Genomic DNA, 19,149 nt, shown 5'->3' with positions numbered 1-19,149 from the left:
GGGCCGGGTCTCTCACACCAAAGGCATGTGTCTTATCCACTGCGCCATTTTATACATCAACAACAACAACAAGTTTATTTATATAGCACAATTCACTCCATCAAAGTACTTCAATGTGCTTTACAAAAAGTAAAAACATCATGAAAAAATACCAGATACAAAACATGCACAAAAAAGATAATAAGGATTTAATAAAAAATAAATAGACAAATTTAAAACTACACAGTATAGCTAATTTTAAGATCTCAGTCATAAGCTTGTGAGAAAAGAAAAGTTTTCAACTTAGATTTAAAAATCAATACATTCAGGGCACATCTAATATCTAATATCTCTAATATCTTCCACATGTATAATATCCATATTATACATGTGGAAAACTTTAAACCCAATGGCTGGGTTTGTCCATATTTGACCCAAAATTGGGTTAAAACAACCCAGCATTTTTTAGAGTGTAACATTCGTGATGTTAAATTCAGAAACATATTGAAGGATATTATCTGTGTTCTTGGGCAATATGGGATACATTTTAATAGTTAAACCAGCAGGTGGCACTGTTCATATACATGATAAACTATAATAATGATGAATACACCGTCAGTCAAATGTTTGAAAAAATTGATTTAAAAACGGTTAAATGAAATTGACTTTGCTGGGTTGTTTTAACCCAAATTTGGGTAGAATACGGACAAACCCAAATGTTGGGTTAAAAATGTAATTTCAAATTTGAATCACACTTCAACTGTACATTTTTTTTATTTTTTAACCCAACATTTGGGTTTGTCCATATTTGACCCAAATTTTGTTTGAAACAACCCAACATTTTTTAGAGTGAAGTATCGTGAATTATGCAGTGAGTTTCATGAGTCACTCCAAACTTTGGCAGTGTATAATATGTAAAATAGATATAAAGATATTAAGCATGCAGACACAGAATTACTTCACACACAAGTATTTCTTTAATTTTGTTCAGATTTCAGGATATATGAAACATGAGTCAGAAGTCTAAGGCAAATCCAGAATGTTTCAGTTGATCGGTTTTCTAACACACACATGCTCGAATTACACATTGAACTCAGTGCATAAACACAAGCGCATAAACTCTATGGATATTCCACAATCAATGTGTAAATGTAGAAATATGTAACATGACAAAGTCTGTGATATAAACTACATTCATGTTGTGAGTTACCATCACAGAAACAACAGCTAATAAAAATATCACACATTAAGTAATATAAAAAAATAACAATACAAAAATCAATGTCATTGACTCTGACATAAGCTGTTCTATATACAGACTAACATGTAAAGTGTCTGTCATCATCAACAGTGTTTTGTCAATGGAAGAGGACATGTATTTACGTATTTTATATTCATCAATGCCCATTTATTTGTTCTCAGCAAAGCAGTTCTGCAGAAAATGGTTCAAGTGTGTGTAGAGATGGTAACGTGCTTTACCAGACAGTCCGTGATCCTTATCGGTGTACCACTGGAAAACAGGTTCACGACGTTTTAGAGAAAGCGAGACATGTCAAAATGTTTTTCCATCAACTTCGTTATCCATTCATTAATACTCACCATTGCTTCAAAGTCTACTTGATTTTCCACCAGGGCTTTGGAAATTTGAGCAGCCTGCTGAAAGTGGACGTTGTCTGGAGTAGTGAAGCCAAAACAGCAAGAAAACATGTCAAGAAAATGATCAAATGCTCACGAACAAAAGGTACAAAAGCTGTCTCTGGGGCAGAATCCTGGCAAAGTTGGTGCCACCCCAATGACAGCTTTTGTACTTTTCTCACTCACTCACTCACTCACTCACTCACTCACTCACTCACTCACTCACTCACTCACACACACATACTCTCTCACACACACTCACAGTCTCTCACACACTCTCACTATCACTCACACACACACACACACATTCTCTCTCTCACACGCACACAATCTTTCACACTCTCTCTCTCACTCACTATCTCTCACACACTCTCTCACTCACACTCACTCACTCACTCACTCACTCACTCAATTCAATTCAAATTAGCTTTATTGGCACTCTCTCACTCACACACACACACACACACACACACACTCACTAACTCACTCACTCACTCACTCATACTCTCACTCACTCACTCTCTCTCTCACTCACTCACTGACTCATACTCTCACTCACTCACTCACTCTCTCTCTCTCACACACACTCACTCTCTCACACACACTCACTCACTCTCTCACTCACTCACTGACTCATACTCTCACTCACTCTCTCTCTCTCACACACACTCACTCTCTCTCACTCACTCACTCACTCTCTCTCTCTCACACACACTCACTCTCTCACACACACTCACTCACTCACTCTCTCACTCACTCACTGACTCATACTCTCACTCACTCTCTCTCTCTCTCACTCACTCACTCACTCACTGACTCATACTCTCTCTCTCACTCACTCACTCACTCACTGACTCATACTCTCTCACTCACTCACTCACTCACTCACTGACTCATACTCTCTCACTCACTCACTCTCTCACTCACTCACTGACTCATACTCTCACTCACTCTCTCTCTCTCTCTCTCTCTCTCACACACTCACACACTCACTCTCTCTCTCTCACACACACACACACACACACACACACACACTCACTCACTCTTTCACACTGTCACTCACTCTCTCACACACACACACACACACACACTCACTCACTCACAGTCTCACACACTATCACTCACACACACGCGCACACACACACTCATACTCTCACTCACTCACTCTCACTCACTCACTCACTCACTCACACTCTCACTCTCACTCTCAGTGTCATACTAAGTTTTGTATCAGTCTCTAAATACAGATGTATAAAGTGGTTTCTCAGGTTTAGATCAGATTGTTTACCGTCTGCAGTGCCGTGCACCAGCATGTATTGCCCCGACTTGATATTTTTTGCCCTGTCGGTCACAGTTGAATTCTGCAAAAAAGCAAATCATCCACACATATGAGGAACTCTTGATCACTGTTCATAATCCAAGCATCCGTTTCCTCACAGATAAACTTACTTTATATCTTTCCGAGTTCTCGTCGGGGCGATGCATGTATCTCTCTGTATATACGGCGTCTGTGAAGAACACAGCGTGTGTGAGTCAACTCTGCTAAATTGTTTGTGGTTAATCTACATCATAAATCAGAAAATCCATACCATAATACTCCCACTTGGCAACGGGAGCCACAGCGATTCCACATTTGAACAGTCCACTTCCTGATCCCAGAACCATGGACGTCACATAGCCGCCGTATGACTGAGCAAGACAGACGTTTCATAATTAGTATGACGGTTTAATCATAGATATTATGACGATTATTTGATCTAAATGTTTTGTTGGAATGCTTGACTGTCTAAATGCTTGCTTTTGGGTGGTTTGTATAACAATATACTATGAGATTAACTATGATATATCATACTAGACTGAAAATTTGTGCTGTTTGATAGATGTACTCTACTGGTCAAAAGTTTGGGAAAAAGATCATTTAAATATTTTTGAAAAAGTCTCTTCTGCTCACCAAAGCTGCATTTATTAGATCCAAAATACAGTAAAAACAACAATATTCGAAAATAATATTAACAACTGTTTTCTATTGAAATATATACAATCAAATGTATTTTATTCTTGTGATTAAAGCTGCATTTTCCTCATTACTCCAGTCTTCAGTGTCACAAGATCCTCCAGAAATCACTCGAATATGATTAATTGCTGCTCAAGAAACATTTCTGATTATTATCAATGATGAAAACGGTTGTGCGGTTTCATTTTTTGTGGAAAGCGATTCACTACCATTCAAAAGTTAGGGATAAGCAAGCTTTAAAAAAAGACAAAAAAATACTTTTATTCATTGAATTGATAGTCATTAATAAGGCTGTTTGAATTTTGTTTAAATATTAGTTTCCACAGAAATATTAAGCTGCAAAAACTCTTTGAAAACATTGAAACATTTATTAATAATGGTTTTAATTGTTATCATCGAACAGCAACAATAATTAGGCATCAAATCAGCATATTAGAATGATTTCTGAAGGATCATGTGACACTGAAGACTGAGTAATGAAGCTGAAAATTCAACTTTGATCACAGGAATAAATTGTTTTAAATTCACATAAGTAAAGTAAAATTTAATTTTTTTACTTTATTTTTGATCACATAAATGTAGCATTGGTGAGCATAAGAGACTTTATAATATAATTATTCCACACATTTGACTGGTAGTATTTAAAATGTCAAATCTCTTCCGTGGTTTGGCTTTTTAATGAAAGCATTGCACTTACCCAACCCCACATTGCAATTCTGTCTTTGTCAATGAAACCCATTTCAATGAATTTTCTGCAATTAAACACAGTCACAAGACAAGCAATTATGAAAAAAATCCAAAACAAAATGACTACATTGGTAGAATATATCTTTTCTAGAAGGTGTTTCGTCTCTTTTCAAGTGGCTTTGAGTCAACTGTAAAAAATGCTGGGTTGTTTCAACCCAATTTTGGGTAAAATATGGACATACCCAGCCATTGGGTTAATTTTTTTAATTACATTTTTAACCCAACGTTTGGGTTCGTCCATATTTCACCCAAAATTGGGTTGAAACAACCCAGCATTTTTTAGAGTGTAGTGTTTGACCTCGATCAACCTCGTTTGACACATTTTCCATGACAAGCTCGTTCCCTTCGACTCGTCTGTGAGTTACACCAGGACAAATGATTGTCCATCATCACGAGCGTGTGCACATCGTTCCCTCGCCTCACCTCACGGCCGAGATCTGATCTTCCACCTCGTACGTTCCCAGTCGCTCGTAGATGGCGTGCATTATCTCATCGCCTTGGAAACCACTTCCCCTGCCGTCGAAGCTGGCGACGAGCACCTTCTCTGTGCTGCACAGGTACGTGGCCCACTCCAGTCGAAACACGAAATCTATGTTCTGGCTGGCTGGTCCACCGTACCTGTAACGTGACCGTCAAACAACAGAGAAATAATACAATTTATTTTATGTTGCTATAATTTTAACAGCATTTTGCTCATTTTCTAATTATACACTCACCTAAAGGATTATAGGAACACCATTCTAATACTGTGTTTGACCCCCTTTCGCCTTAATTCTACGTGGCGTTGATTCAACAAAGTGCTGAAAGCATTCTTTAGAAATGTTGGCCCATATTGATAGGATAGCATCTTGCAGTTGATGGAGATTTGTGGGATGCACGTCCATTCATTCCACCACATCCCAAAGATGCTCTATTGGGTTGAGATCTGGTGACTGTGGCGGCCATCTTAGTACAGTCAACTCATTGGCATGTTCAAGAAACCAATTTGAAATGATTCCTGCTGGAAGTAGCCATCAGAGGATGGGGACATGGTGGCCATAAAGGGATGGACATGGTCAGAAACGATGCTCAGGTAGGCCGTGGCATTTAAACAATGCCCAATTGGCACTAAGGGGCCTAAAGTGTGCCAAGAAAACATCCCCCACACCATTACACCACCACCACCAGCCTGCACGGTGGGAACAAGGCATGATGGATCCATGTTCTCATTCTGTTTACGCCAAATTCTGACTCTACCATCTGAATGTCTCAACCGAATTCGAGACTCATCAGACATTTTTCCAGTCTTCAACTGTCCAATTTTGGTGAGCTCTTGCAAATTGTCGCCTCTTTTTCCTATTTGTAGTGGAGATGAGTGATACCCGGTGGGGTCTTCTGCTGTTGTAGCCCATCCGCCTCAAGGTTGTGCGTGTTGTGGCTTCACAAATGCTTGTAACGAGTGGTTATTTCAGTCAAAGTTGCTCTTCTATCAGCTTGAATCAGTCGGCCCATTCACCTCTGACCTCTCGCATCAACAAGGCATTTTGGCCCACAGGACTGCCGCATACTGGATGTTTTTCCCTTTTCAGAGCATTCTTTGTAAACCCTAGAAATGGTTGTGTGTGAAAATCCGAGTAACTGAGCAGATTGTGAAATACTCAGACACCAACAACCATGCCACACTCAAAATCGCTTAAATCACCTTTCTTTCCCATTCTGATATTCAGTTTGGAGTTCAGGAGATTGTCTTGACCAGGACCACACCCCGAAATGCATTGAAGCAACTGCCATGTGATTGGTTGATTAGATAATTGCATTAATGAGAAATCGGACAGGTGTTCCTAATAATCCTTTAGGTGAGTGTATATCAGATGACCCTACATTTGTGAAGAAATGCACAACTGCCAAAATGTCTTTATATTGTTATCATTGTGATCTCAAATAACAACAGTTGCATTAATGGACATTACTTATAAAGACTTATGTATATATTCAAATAGAAGTTATTTTAAACTGATATATATAAAAAATTATCAAATAAATGCAGCCTTAGTGAACAAAAGAGAAAAAAAAAACAACTTCCTGAGCGCAAACATTTTTAAAAGGTGATATTATAGAAAACAAATGGCCATTTATAGGTTCAAATAAGTATAACTCACACTTGAATGAAAAGAGGGTACTTTTTGGATGGGTCAAAATTTGGTGGGTACATCATCTGATACCAGAGGTCTGGAGAGAGATAAACAAAAAAAACGGCTTTAGAAAAAAATATACTATTTTTCTGGAATATTTTTAAAATCCTGCACATACTGAATCCTGCGATCTTCATTGTGGCACGTTTGATGGTTGGCATCAGAAGCTCAGTAGTCAGAATTTTTTCCAGTTTCTTATTGTCCTCAAGGACCTGAATCTCTAATCCAAAAATATACAATATATATCATTAATGTTATTTTTGTAAACTCTTGCTTTATTTAGCTCCTGTTGTAAAGGGGTTTGATTCTAACACAAACCTTTAACAGGCTCTCTGTTGTCCATCAGTATAAACAGTGGAAGCCCTGGTCCTGTGAAACCAGCAGCACACAGTTACCTCTCAGTCACCTCAGATCAGCCGAGGGTTTGTTTTGAGGGAATCGCACAGGCGTACAGTAAAAGCGTGTTCACTAACCGTAGCAGTCCATACGGAAGTAAGAGGCGTTCAGGCTGAAGTAAGCCGAGTTATACTGACACCTGTCCTGGTACAGCGAACAGGTGACGCACTTCGGGACAGAATGTCCATTGTTGCTTATAGAAATCCTGAGGAAACATTTCACAGTGACAATTAGGGAAGGAAAACCATTAAAAAATTCAAAATGAATTACTTATAGCTTGTGTGTACTATTTCAGTTTTTTTTATTATTTATTTTTTATTTTTTTACTGTGTTTTGTGACCTTGTGCTGTTGGCTATATTATACAGGAAAAAAAAATAAATATATATATATATATATATATATATATATATACACACCAGCAAAAAAATGCTGGGTTGTTTTAACCCAATTTTGGGTCAAATACACTGTAAAAAATGATTTTTTGGTGAAGTAAATACTAGTGAAAAAACCCAATGTAATTTACTTGAAAAAGTTAGTTCAGGCAAGAATTTAAAAAACGAAGTAAATTCCATATCAGTACTTATTTCAAGCGAGTATAAATGAAAGTGTAATATCAACTCAATAAAATTAAGTAAAAATGACTCAACTTTTCTGATACTGGGGTTCCCATCATGCACTGGACCTTGAATAATTAATGAGGTTCATTTTTCACTGGTTTCCAGCTGTATTTACACTGTTTTATCATTGATTTTTGTTTTCAGTATTAGTAAATTGCCATTTTGTGACATTTCGAGTAATTTTTTTGCTTAAAACGACACATTCAAACACAAAAACGATCCATCAAATGTTACCACCATTGTGTATTGTCTACCAAGTATTGAGGTGTTTGCATTCACATAAGGATTAAAGTCTGACATGATGTATATATAAATTACTTAGATGATCTAAGTAAAGAACATACTATAAATGACTAATAAAATTCAAGATAATTGTTTTAGTGAAGTGTAATACAAAGGCAAAGGAAATCGGTATTAATCAACCTTTTACTAGCAGAGTTAAAATTACTTATTTTTTGTAAAGTTTACTTAATTCCACATTCCAAGTAAATTTAACTTAAAGATTTCTAATTAAAGCTACTGATAAATATGTTTAGGTTTTTACTTGGCAAATCTTTGTAAATTTACTAGCATTTTCTGAGTGAGATCGTTTAGCAAGGTTTTTTCAAGTAAATCCTACTCCAAATTTTTTACAGTGTATGAACAAACTCAAACATTGGGTTAAAAATGTCAACCCAATGGCTGGGTTTGTCCATATTTGACCCAAAACAACCCAGCATTAAAACAGCCCAGCATTTTTTAGAGAGTGTGTGTGTGTGTGTGTGTGTGTATATATATATATATATATATATATAATCTGTTATTTTCTTAATATACAGCGGGTATATGTGTGTGTGTGTGTGTATATATATATATATATATATATATATATATATATAAATATACTGAACATATCATTAATTTTGTTTATATATATACGTATATATATATATATATATATACACAAACACATTTTGTTTTCTTTTTTTTCTTCTTTCAGTAACTTTTACTTAAATGCACTTTCTCCTATCCTTTGCATTTAGTCTGCCACAACTAAGCAGAAAGTGTCATACATTTTAAAATTGATTGTTGATTTTTGTTCTGTGCTGACAGAAAATTAAGTGTGGAACATTTTTTTCATGATGGAGCACAAATTAGAAATGAAGAACCTTTACAGTAGAGACTGTTTTTATCATGTGCTTTTCTATTGTTGAAGTTTAATAGTCATGAATCATTGTTGTGTAGGTGGGATACATGCAGATTGCATTCATAAAAAAATATGCTTTTGTGATCCACTGGAAAAAATAACAGCAAACGGGTTTGGAACAATTTAAGTGTGAATGATTAAGGATAATTTAATTTTTTTGTTGATAATTTGTCTCGACACTGGCCCTGATGTGTGTATTGCATTGCATATTATATTTTGCCGCTCATGCTGACATTCCAGAACAACTAATGAATTCATCTGATCCCACATGAAAAATGATTGTAATGTAATTGGTTCTGAGTGTTGTAATGCATTGCTGAAGTATAGCGCCACTAATGACTATTTTAAATATTGTGGAAACAAAGGTATTTTTACTTGTAAAGGTTTCTCTGTCCAGGTCTTCCCATGTGTTCATTACTCACGTAGTATCTGTGGAAAGAGCAGATTTTAGATGCATGCTGGAAAGTCACATGAGAAGCTTGTGACGAGACATACGCGTTTCATACGCACATGGAATCTTTGGTTACTTTTGAGATGTATATCACTTCCCATTTGCCTGAGGTGATAGGTGTTGCTGTTTCCTGCAAAGAAAAACACACTTTGCTAAGCTTGTACTTCAGTGTTTCTTTGTGTTTCTTTCTTTTAAGAGTTATTAATACAATGTAAAGACATCTGAAATTTGCTGCATTTGTTCTAGATGTATCCATTCATTTTCTCCTTAGGGATTTTATCATGTTTTTCAATAGTTCAAAGTCACAACTAGCTCTGAGATTAATGATAACAATCCCCATTTGCATATATGTATTATAAAAAATAATACATTACTTACAGCATTCACATAGTGGAGATGTTTGTAACCGTTGACATTGCTCATAACTTTGTAAAAACTCTTGTTATTTGCAGCAAAGTGAGGAGTTGAGGGAAAGTACTGTGAGGGGAAACACAGACCATTATGTTTTATAAGGTTTCATGGCAGCATCTTTAGTTGAAATCAGGACAACTCACCCGTCCAACCCATCCAGTTTTGCTCTTTTGCTCAAATTTCTGTAAAGAAAAGTATATTTGGTTAAAAACAATTTAAATTGTTTGGGCAGTTCTCATATTTCAAAAAATATCTGCATATGGAAACCTGGTCAGTTGACGATATGTGTGTGTGTTTGTGCGTGTGCATTTTCTTTATAGTTATAGTCCTTGTAGACTGTTTTGTATGCATGTCATTACTGAGACGAGGGAATAATTTTTAATGAATCAAAGATAAATCTGTTTCTTACATAGGGCTAAAATAAGGCTTCAGAAGATTTAAAAACATAAATGTTTGGAATGGCATGATCTTGTTTTAAAAAATGGCTTTTTGGATTTAAAAGCCAGGTAATGTTGTGTATTTTTGCAACATTTCTTCAATTAAGATTGTAATTTGCTGCCTTATATTATTTATCAAAACAGTGAAAAAGGAATGAATGCAGTTCATGTTTTCACAGTTGTTGATGAAAGAAAATGCATTCATTATTTTTCATAGTAATTATTTATAAAAAGGACCAACCCTATGTGCCAAAGTCTCAAATACTGATTAGCATTCATAAAAAAAAGATTGTTCAACTTCAACCGCAAATCAAGAAAATATGGGACATTTTGTAAAATGTAGGGATGCACCGATATGAACATTTTAGCCGATACCGATAACCGATAATTCTTTATATTTGAAAGCCGATAACCGATATATCGGCCGATAAACTTAAATCCAAATTTTTATCTAATTTTGAGAGCCTGATTACAATTACAAAAGTCTCACAATTAAATCCATGTCCCAAGCGCACAATTATATTGATGTTCTCATTATAGTGTTGTATAGCCGATATGACAGATCGGCGTTGTACCGAACCGTATTTTCATTTTTTTAAGAGATTTCAATCATATTTCAAGAAATTCAAAAACATAAACAGTGCTCAATAAGTGTCTCAGCTGAAGGGCATTATACATTATTTATCGGCTTTAATATATCGGCCACATTTTCTTACCAGGCCGATAACGATAACATTAAAAATGAACATATATTGGCCGATACCGATATGCTGGCCGATATATCATGCATCCCTAGTAAAATGTAATTAAATCAAGAAACTCTGATTTGTTAATTCTCTTTTAACCTTTATTTAACTGGCAAAAGTAAAAAATGAAATGCAAATGCTCATGCAAAACTGCAGCAATTAATATCCTCAATCCCCAAAAGGAAAGGTGATGTGACGGTGGTAAACATGCCTCTGTCCCAACTACGGTTAAGAGAATTAATAACTCTCAACTTTTCTGGAAATGGGGTTGTATTACAATTTCTTTGATTGGCCAAACCAAAATAACAAGAGAATCGCTGCCTCAGGCGATTGCAATGTTGATTCTCACCGAGCTTTCTTTCCACTTTGTGCCGTCGTAGTCGTAGATCTGCAGAAGGACTCGGTCCTGTCTGCGTGGCAGCCATTGAACAGCCAGTCGCTCATCTGTGACCCACGTGACTGTGCTCAGATAGTGATCGCTGGGAAAAGAGAAAAATAAAAATAACGTTACGCTGAACTCTAATGCTGTGAAAACCTTGCTTCAGACATGAGGCTGTGGCGAGCAGGGCGGGGCCGAGAGCCGTGGGAACGGAACGGAGCCGGTAGCGCGAATGATACTGAGACTCGGTCCCGAATAGGGTTGGGTACCGAAACTCGGTGCCAATAGGGAACCGGTTCTGACGAGATTTGAACTAATTTGCGATCATCCGGGAGCCGTTATCAATATGCGGGAGACTCCTGGAACGTCTGCTGATAGCGAGGAGGTTAAACACACGTGAAATGTAAATTTACAATTACGCATTAGAATAACGATTGTCTATGGATATAAAAGAATCACTATTTGCGCCGTGTTGACGCTCACGTCGTCATATTACATATTATATTAGCGCGCGCATCATCTGCTCCTCAGAGTTCTCTGCCGAAAAAGGAAGCTTGTCGGCAGCGCGAGATATTTGGCAGCGAACGCAGCGTCTCGTTCCCTATTCAGAGAACATGGGTTACACAGAGACGTTCTCTTACATATACTCAGTGTATGAATAATATGTGATTAATATGTAATACGTATAAGACGCAGTGGGAATGAAATATCAAACTGGCTAAGAGCTTAACTAGTAAATGACAAGATAACTTAGCCTACATGACTAGTTAAAGCAGACAAAACATGGGAACCTGTAGCCATGTCTATTATATTACCCTGGTAGTAATCTCTATTAATCTCCAGTATAATTACATTGTTTAATATAATATTGTTTTTTTTTGATATTATGTAAATATGAACTTTTATTTTATATTGGTTTATTTATTATTACCATATGTTACTTGTATTTATATTGTAAGTTAATATTGTGTCCAGTTTGGCCCTGTAAATAAAGGGGTATTATTATTTTTTTGACAAAGTGTGTGTGGTTTCGTTTTCTTAAGTACCGTTTCAAGAACCGTTTAGGCACCGAAACCGTTTAAAAAATACAGAGTAGGTACTGGTATCGGATAAAACCCAACCGATACCCAACCCTAGTCCCGAGTCTAAAACGAGGAGCGACGACAATGCAAGAGGAGATAAAACCAGGCCTGGATTTGTCAATGTAGCAAAGTTTATTGATAAGGGAACACTACAAAAATGAAAGTATGTCCCCTCACGGACGCCCGCCGCATATAAACATAATAAAGCGCCAGGCCTGGTCCTCTCTCTTCCTTCACTGTCATCACTCCTCCTTTTATTCTGCTGGAGCTCCTCCATGGGATCTCGAGACTGGTGTGGCGTAGGTGACTCTCTCGTAGCACTCGCTCCATTGCCAAGGCTCTCGGCCTCGCCCGCCCAGCTTGCCATAGAGGCTTCGTGTGAAAATGTGAAACTAGAAACATAAGAGGGACACACCCTGATCCGACAGATTTCGGTACCACCACTTCTGATTGTTTGGATGGATTTTCGACGTCAATTACAAACAGCCTTGCTCTGGGAATAACACTGCCTGCCTTTGTAAGCAGAACAACAGATTAGTAGCAAAATTCGACTTTGAATGAAACTGTAATACAAGAACAGCAGATGCAGTATCTATTCCATATAGCGTTTAATCCTACATTTTATCATGAAAGATAAAGATTCGTCATTGGCATCTATGGTTTGACATTTAACATCCATTCCACAAAAGGTTCTTTATAGTGGAAATTATTATTACCACATTATAGTGGTTTGTTTTAAATGTTCTTCTCACTAAATAAGTGAGTTTTTCAATTTGTAAGGGAATTAGTTTTTAACCAAAAACATACTATTGAGTTTTGCATGTTAAGTATTTTTCTTGCTGGCTACACACTTTGAATTTAAACTTTCTGAAAGTTTGGCTATGGCAAGGAAGAATACTTTGACACACATAACTAAAGTTTTTTTTATACTAAATGATGACGGGTGGATTTGTAGTAGTCCGTATTGTAAAGGAAAATAGAAAAATGTTTCATTCAAACAGTCATGAAATTAAATCTCGTCATGGACAATGTGAAAACCTACGAAACATTCAGATATTTACTTTTGGGTAGGGGATAAATACTGTGGTAGGGTACTGGTCATTTCCATACAATGAGTATTCAATGGTGTGAACTCCAGTGTCATTAATTTGTAGATAAGCCAGATATTTCCCCTGCGGAGACCACCAAATGGCTTCATTGGAGGCGAAAACCTCCTCTATTGAGCAAGAAAAGATGCAGGTTAACAGGTATGAATGAATGCATTGACATTAGGATGTGTGTGTGTGTGTGTGTGTGTGTGTGAGTGCATTAGATGAAGTTACCTTCATAGACCCAGTCTGGTACTCCATTGAGAATTTTATTGACTTCTCCATTATGAGTGACTTGTACGGCCTCAGCAGTGGCAGTCGTTTTGAGGTAAATATTATAATCCCAGACGTAAGCCTGTGGACGATGTTTGGTCATTAGCATTAACGATATCAAAATGATAGAGCACTGAAAAAATGATTTTTGCTGCTTGTTCAAATTGCTTAATTAAAAGGAGCTTAAGCTACAATTGCTATACAATTTGTCCAAACTTAATTTGATTGTGTCCAATCTGCTTAAATAGATTTAAGTTTACTTAATACGTTTGTGTTGGATTACATGAATCATTTGTGTTGCATTAACTGTAACTGGGTGACGCTTGTTAGTTCCCAGCATGCTTTGCATATGTTGAAATATAAATGTTGAAATTAAGTGTTATTTTATGTTGTTTTTTTTTTGAGAAAATTAGAAAAGGGGAAGACTTGATAGTGCGTAGTTGTGTTTAATGTTCAATTACATTGAAATTATTAGAGCTATTTAAATTACAGCGGGTTACCATTGTGAAGAAGAGTGGCTATCATCTAAAAATATATAAGTGTGACACTAAAATAAACTATTTTGCATTGGATGAATGGATATATGAATTAGAATACCTTAATCATATCAGTTGGTCTAAAACATTAAATTATGCTGTGCCCAACCATAGTAAATAAGTTGAATCAACCTTAATAAATTAAATTAACCCAATGCAAATACATTAAATTGGAATAATAGAATTGCATAATGCTGAAATAAAACAAGTTAATCATGTGGAAATCCTTTCCAACGACTGTATATTTTGATTCCCAACATAAAACAACATTTTGTTCACAATAGAGTGCAACAGTTATGTTTTATATTCTACTCATCTGAAAGTAAAAATACTATTAGTTTTCTCTAAACAGATTTTTAACAGTAAACTTTTCAAGACAAATCTAACTCAGAAATTAAGTGATGGGATTGCATATTTTAAATGCTAAAGGTTGAGCTTCTGTTTGTTCACTGATCAATATTTATATGCGAATAAAAGCTTGAATTCAATCCGTTTATTTTTCATAAGAACAATAAAAAGTAAAAAAATAAATAAATTACAATTTGATTTTGAAAGTATTCAAAACAAATAATCAAAAAAGCTACGTTGTGATGGTGAAAACCCAGTTAAATCCAGATTTTCTTTGGTAATTCTTGGACCAATATTGTAATATAATAACTGCAACGTGACTGTTACTTTATTTTTGCCTGTGTTACTGTTTGTAACTCACCAGTTTGTTTCCTGTTGGCGCCCAAACTAAGAGCTGTGTAACAGGTGGAATCTGAAACTTGGAGAAAAATTCCCTGAATCCAACAGAAAAAAAACAAGAAAAAAAAGTGAATATACATTACCAATTGTTGGAAAGTAAAATATTTAAACAATTATACTAATAAGTGTTCGGTGAGATAAAAAAATATCAAAGATTAGACGTTTCTAAAGTCGTTCACATTGAACTACAGTATAAGTGAGCTTGAAATATACTGTTGAAATGTTTAAAGGGATAGTTCACTTTGAAATTAATTTTCGGTATGTTTTATCTTACCTCAAGGGCATCCAAGATGTAGGTGTCTTTGTTTCCGCTGTTTTCAATTTTGATATTTTTAGGTCAAACCGAGTCTGTCAGTCATATAATGGAGGTCTATGGTCACCACCTCAAAGAGCATGCACAGAGAAGTCTAGATTAAACATGATTTAATCAGACAGAAACCGCTCGTTTCGTGTCTTAGGCCATCAATGTGTACTTACATTTACGAGTCATTAAATCATGTTTAATTTGGACTTCTCTGTGCATGCTCTTTGAGGTGGTGACCATAGACCTCCATTATATGACTGACAGACAAGAACGGTTTGACCTAAAAATATCAAAATTGAAACTACTGAGGAAACTACGTCTTGGATGCCCTTGAGGTAAGATAAAACATACCAAAAATGTATTTCAAAGTGAACTATCCCTTTAAAAGCAATCACAATTTCAAAATGATATATATATTGCATATATTGTCCGATATTTTGACAACCCTAAGTAAATAATTTACAAAGCTCCAGCAAATGATCTACTCACTGAGACTCCATGTTGTAGATATGGTAGGACGCAGTGAAAGAGTGTCGCCATTGCTGTTGAAGCGTTTCAAGTGTTTGTTAGAGATGTCGGCAAGAATCACTCATGAACAATATTAATGTTTGTGTGTTATGAAGTGGTGAGTGGAGTCAAGTTACCTTGGAGTAATTGCTCTCAAAGATGACAAATTTTCTATCTGCTGACACGATGTAATCTGTGGCATCCACTTGGGCCTGTAAGTGGGATTTATATGCGTGTTAACGTAAACATGAAACAATATCAGAGGCTCTTAAATGTGAATTTATGGAGGACGACGACCGTGAAGAGTTGTTCAAACACGCCAATAAATGTGAGGCAACCTACAAATGTTGAGTTGCTCAGGTATATCGAGCTTTCCTTCGTTTCAGCATTGTGCAAGTAAATATGGCCTTCATTGGTTTTGTGGAGGTATTCATTGTCTGTTGGAAAATGAGACATTAAGTGTGTGTTTCAGGGTGATGTAGAGGTCATCACAAAAAAAACACGGACCATGTGAAGCGCCCTCGGGTGTCGTACCTGATATCCAACGGAGACTGTATGTTTTATACCTGATGGTATCGTTGTAAAAATCATTAAAAGAATAAGTTCTCTTTAATCCAGAATCATCTCCTGAGAACAGAGAAGGAAAACAAATACGTTTCAGTATTCAAATAAAAAAATTATGCATTTCAGGGTATGACATTCCCACAATTTCTTTAGTATTCACATGGGGGCGCTACAGATATTTTTGAATGAAACAACCATATTGCTTGGAATCATATTTTTAATGTTTTTGAGAAGTCTGCTCATCAAAGTACAGAACAAGAGTCATATTGTAAATATAATTACAATTTAAAATAATGTTTTTCTATTTTAATATGCATTCAAATAGAATTTAATTCTGTGATCAAAGTCTTCAGTGTCACATGATCCTTAATATGCTGATTTATTATCAATGTTGGAAACGGTTGTGCTGCTTAATATTTTTGGAGCCTGATACTTTTTTTTCCAGGATTCTTCGAAAGTTAAAGAAAAGCATTTATTTAAAATGGAAATCTTTTGTAACTAGCCTATATGCACTACCGTTCAAATGTTTGGGGCCAGTAATTTCTTTTTTTTTGAATGAAATTATTATTTTTATTCAGCAAGGATGTGTTAAAATGATAATAAAAAGTGATAGTAAAAAGTTATATTGTTTGAAAATATTTCTATTTTGAATAAATGCTGTTTTTATTTTATGTATTTATTTATTTTTTTTACTTTTTATTCATCAATGAATCCTGAAAAAAGTATCACAGGTTCCAAAAACTATTAAGCAGCACAACTTTTTCTAACTTCATGTGACACTCAAGACTGGAGTTATGATGCTGAAAATTCAGCGTTACATCACAGAAATACATATTTTAATGTATATTAAAATAAAACCATTTTTTTAAATTGTAATATTTCCCAATGTTGCTGTTTTTTCTGTAGTTTTGATGGAATATATTCAGACTGGAAGAGCACTTCTTTAAAAAAAAAACATTAAAATAGTAATGTTTCCAAACTTTTAACTGTGTGTGTGTATATAAAAAAATGTTGTTAAAAATTGAAGACAAAAACATTATACAGTAAATCAAACCTCAACAGATTGCCCTCGAAAATGACCTCAACGACAAAAGTTAGTCATTTAGCCGTACATGACTATATCCTTACAGGAATAGCAAGGTGAGGAAATGGTTAACTGTCTTCCCCATTACACGATATACACTAGGCTATACAAGCTTTTAAGTGGGTTTTCTATCGATTGTTTCAAATAGAAGCAGAGGAAGATGAAGAAGACTGCACTCACTGTTCATGTAAATTGCCGTGGGAATGACGATGAGCGTGATGACGACAACCGCCCCGATCAGTGCCACACACACCTTATTACAACCCTGCAGGTGAAGAGAAATACCTCACACACTCATTCTGGTCAAAATCACAATAAGTTGCGTTTAAACTCACACACCCAACTTTTTTTTTAACCCAAGTAACTTTTTGCGCAAACAATCCTGAGGAAAACAACACGTGGTGATAGTGTACTGACCATAATTGCGCAGGAACGTTTAAAAAGCGCATCCAATCTCCAGGAATCCGCGTTCGCCGAATGATTCTGTGACTGTCCTTAAACGGATCGTTAAACACTTCGTCCGCGTTAGAGCAGTCGGACAGACTGCTGCGCTTTATTCCGTACGATTGCAATTTTCCAGGTTAAAAATGTACTTCCTCCGATGCATCATTGAGTCTGGAGTGAGGGAACGGTGGCAAAACTTCCTCAGGATCAGCATTCCGCACAACTTTCCATCGGAGTGCGTTCGGGACGTGCTTCTCCTCCGCGAGCGCGCGCTTATAACGCTCTGGAGTGATACAGCACTGACGCTGTGACTATCGCGATCTGCACAACTTCTGCATCGACTGCGAGAAAAGAGACACATTAACACAGACTTACTGTTATTTCAGGGAAATAAAAAGTGTTTTATTAAATACACTGGGGTCCAAAAGTCTGAGATCACTAGTGAAGATGCTTCATTGCATAGGCTACTTTTATAAATTAATATTTTCATTACATTGAGAAATCTTGTTTTTCTCTTCTTCTTTTTTATAATGACAGCATAAGCTTAAGTTGGCATGAACTCAAAGTTTGTGCTAAACCTAATCATGTTCTTCAATCTTCTGCACCAAAGAGCCTCTTGAGCTAAATGCAAGCAAGAACAATCAGTCACCTTGTGCCGAATGATAAATATTTCTTCTTCATTTGAACTGTCAGTTTAGTGTCAGTCAGAGTTTTTTGGACTGTACTGTGCATACTGTATTTAGAGCATGCATGTTTCATGGTGAATAGATTTGTATTGCAGTTGTCAAAATGTGCATGCAATAACCGTGTCATAATACTGAATACATTTTCAATAAAATGTTACATAACAATGCACGCAGTCATAACAATGAACAATTCTCCCTGCATAAAATACCTTTCACTGTAGTTTTTTATTGAGGGCATTATTAATAAATAGTTTATACACACCTGATGTATTAAAATGCTAAAAACTATAATACACTCAGAAAAAAAGGTACAAAAGCTGTCACGGGGGAAAAGGTACACTTTTGTACCTTTTGGTACCGCAAACTGTTCAAAGGGCTTTAAACGACACCAGACGATGAATAAGGGTCTTATCTAGCGAAACAATCCCTCACTTCAAAAATAAATAAAAAAGTTTAAGTTTTAGAACCTTTTGGTACCTTAATGGCATTAGCATATTAGCACCTGAAATGTGCATATTAGCACCTAAAATGTGCATATTAGCACCTGAAATGTACATATTAGAACCTGAAATGTACATATTAGCACCTAAAATGTGCATATTAGCACTTGAAATGTACAAATTAGCACCTGAAATGTACAAACTAGCACATGAAATTTACAAAT

At 36.0% G+C, this 19,149-nt stretch overlaps 1 protein-coding gene across 1 annotated transcript; it reads right to left on the bottom strand.

Annotated features, from left to right (window-relative positions):
- Positions 1-926: 926 nt before the first annotated feature.
- fap (fibroblast activation protein, alpha) lies at positions 927-18,108 on the bottom strand. Its single transcript, XM_039683145.2, has 26 exons — positions 17,773-18,108; positions 17,536-17,620; positions 16,242-16,334; positions 16,050-16,144; positions 15,845-15,919; positions 15,690-15,742; positions 14,859-14,931; positions 13,575-13,695; positions 13,314-13,468; positions 12,668-12,765; positions 11,141-11,270; positions 9,752-9,790; positions 9,576-9,674; positions 9,257-9,327; positions 9,122-9,175; positions 7,020-7,147; positions 6,865-6,915; positions 6,665-6,766; positions 6,514-6,583; positions 4,799-4,993; positions 4,326-4,380; positions 3,204-3,303; positions 3,064-3,122; positions 2,903-2,975; positions 1,579-1,652; positions 927-1,489 (listed from the first exon to the last, which is right to left on the bottom strand). Exons 1-26 carry the CDS (start codon positions 17,773-17,775, stop codon positions 1,388-1,390), a joined length of 2,253 nt encoding a protein of 750 aa, XP_039539079.2. The 5' UTR covers positions 17,776-18,108; the 3' UTR covers positions 927-1,387.
- Between the last annotated feature and the right edge of the window lie 1,041 nt (positions 18,109-19,149).

Source organism: Pimephales promelas, chromosome 7, assembly GCF_988280905.1.
Source record: "Pimephales promelas chromosome 7, fPimPro1.hap1.1, whole genome shotgun sequence".
NCBI lineage: Eukaryota > Metazoa > Chordata > Actinopteri > Cypriniformes > Leuciscidae > Pimephales > Pimephales promelas.
This window is presented reverse-complemented; position numbering and strand designations above follow the sequence as displayed.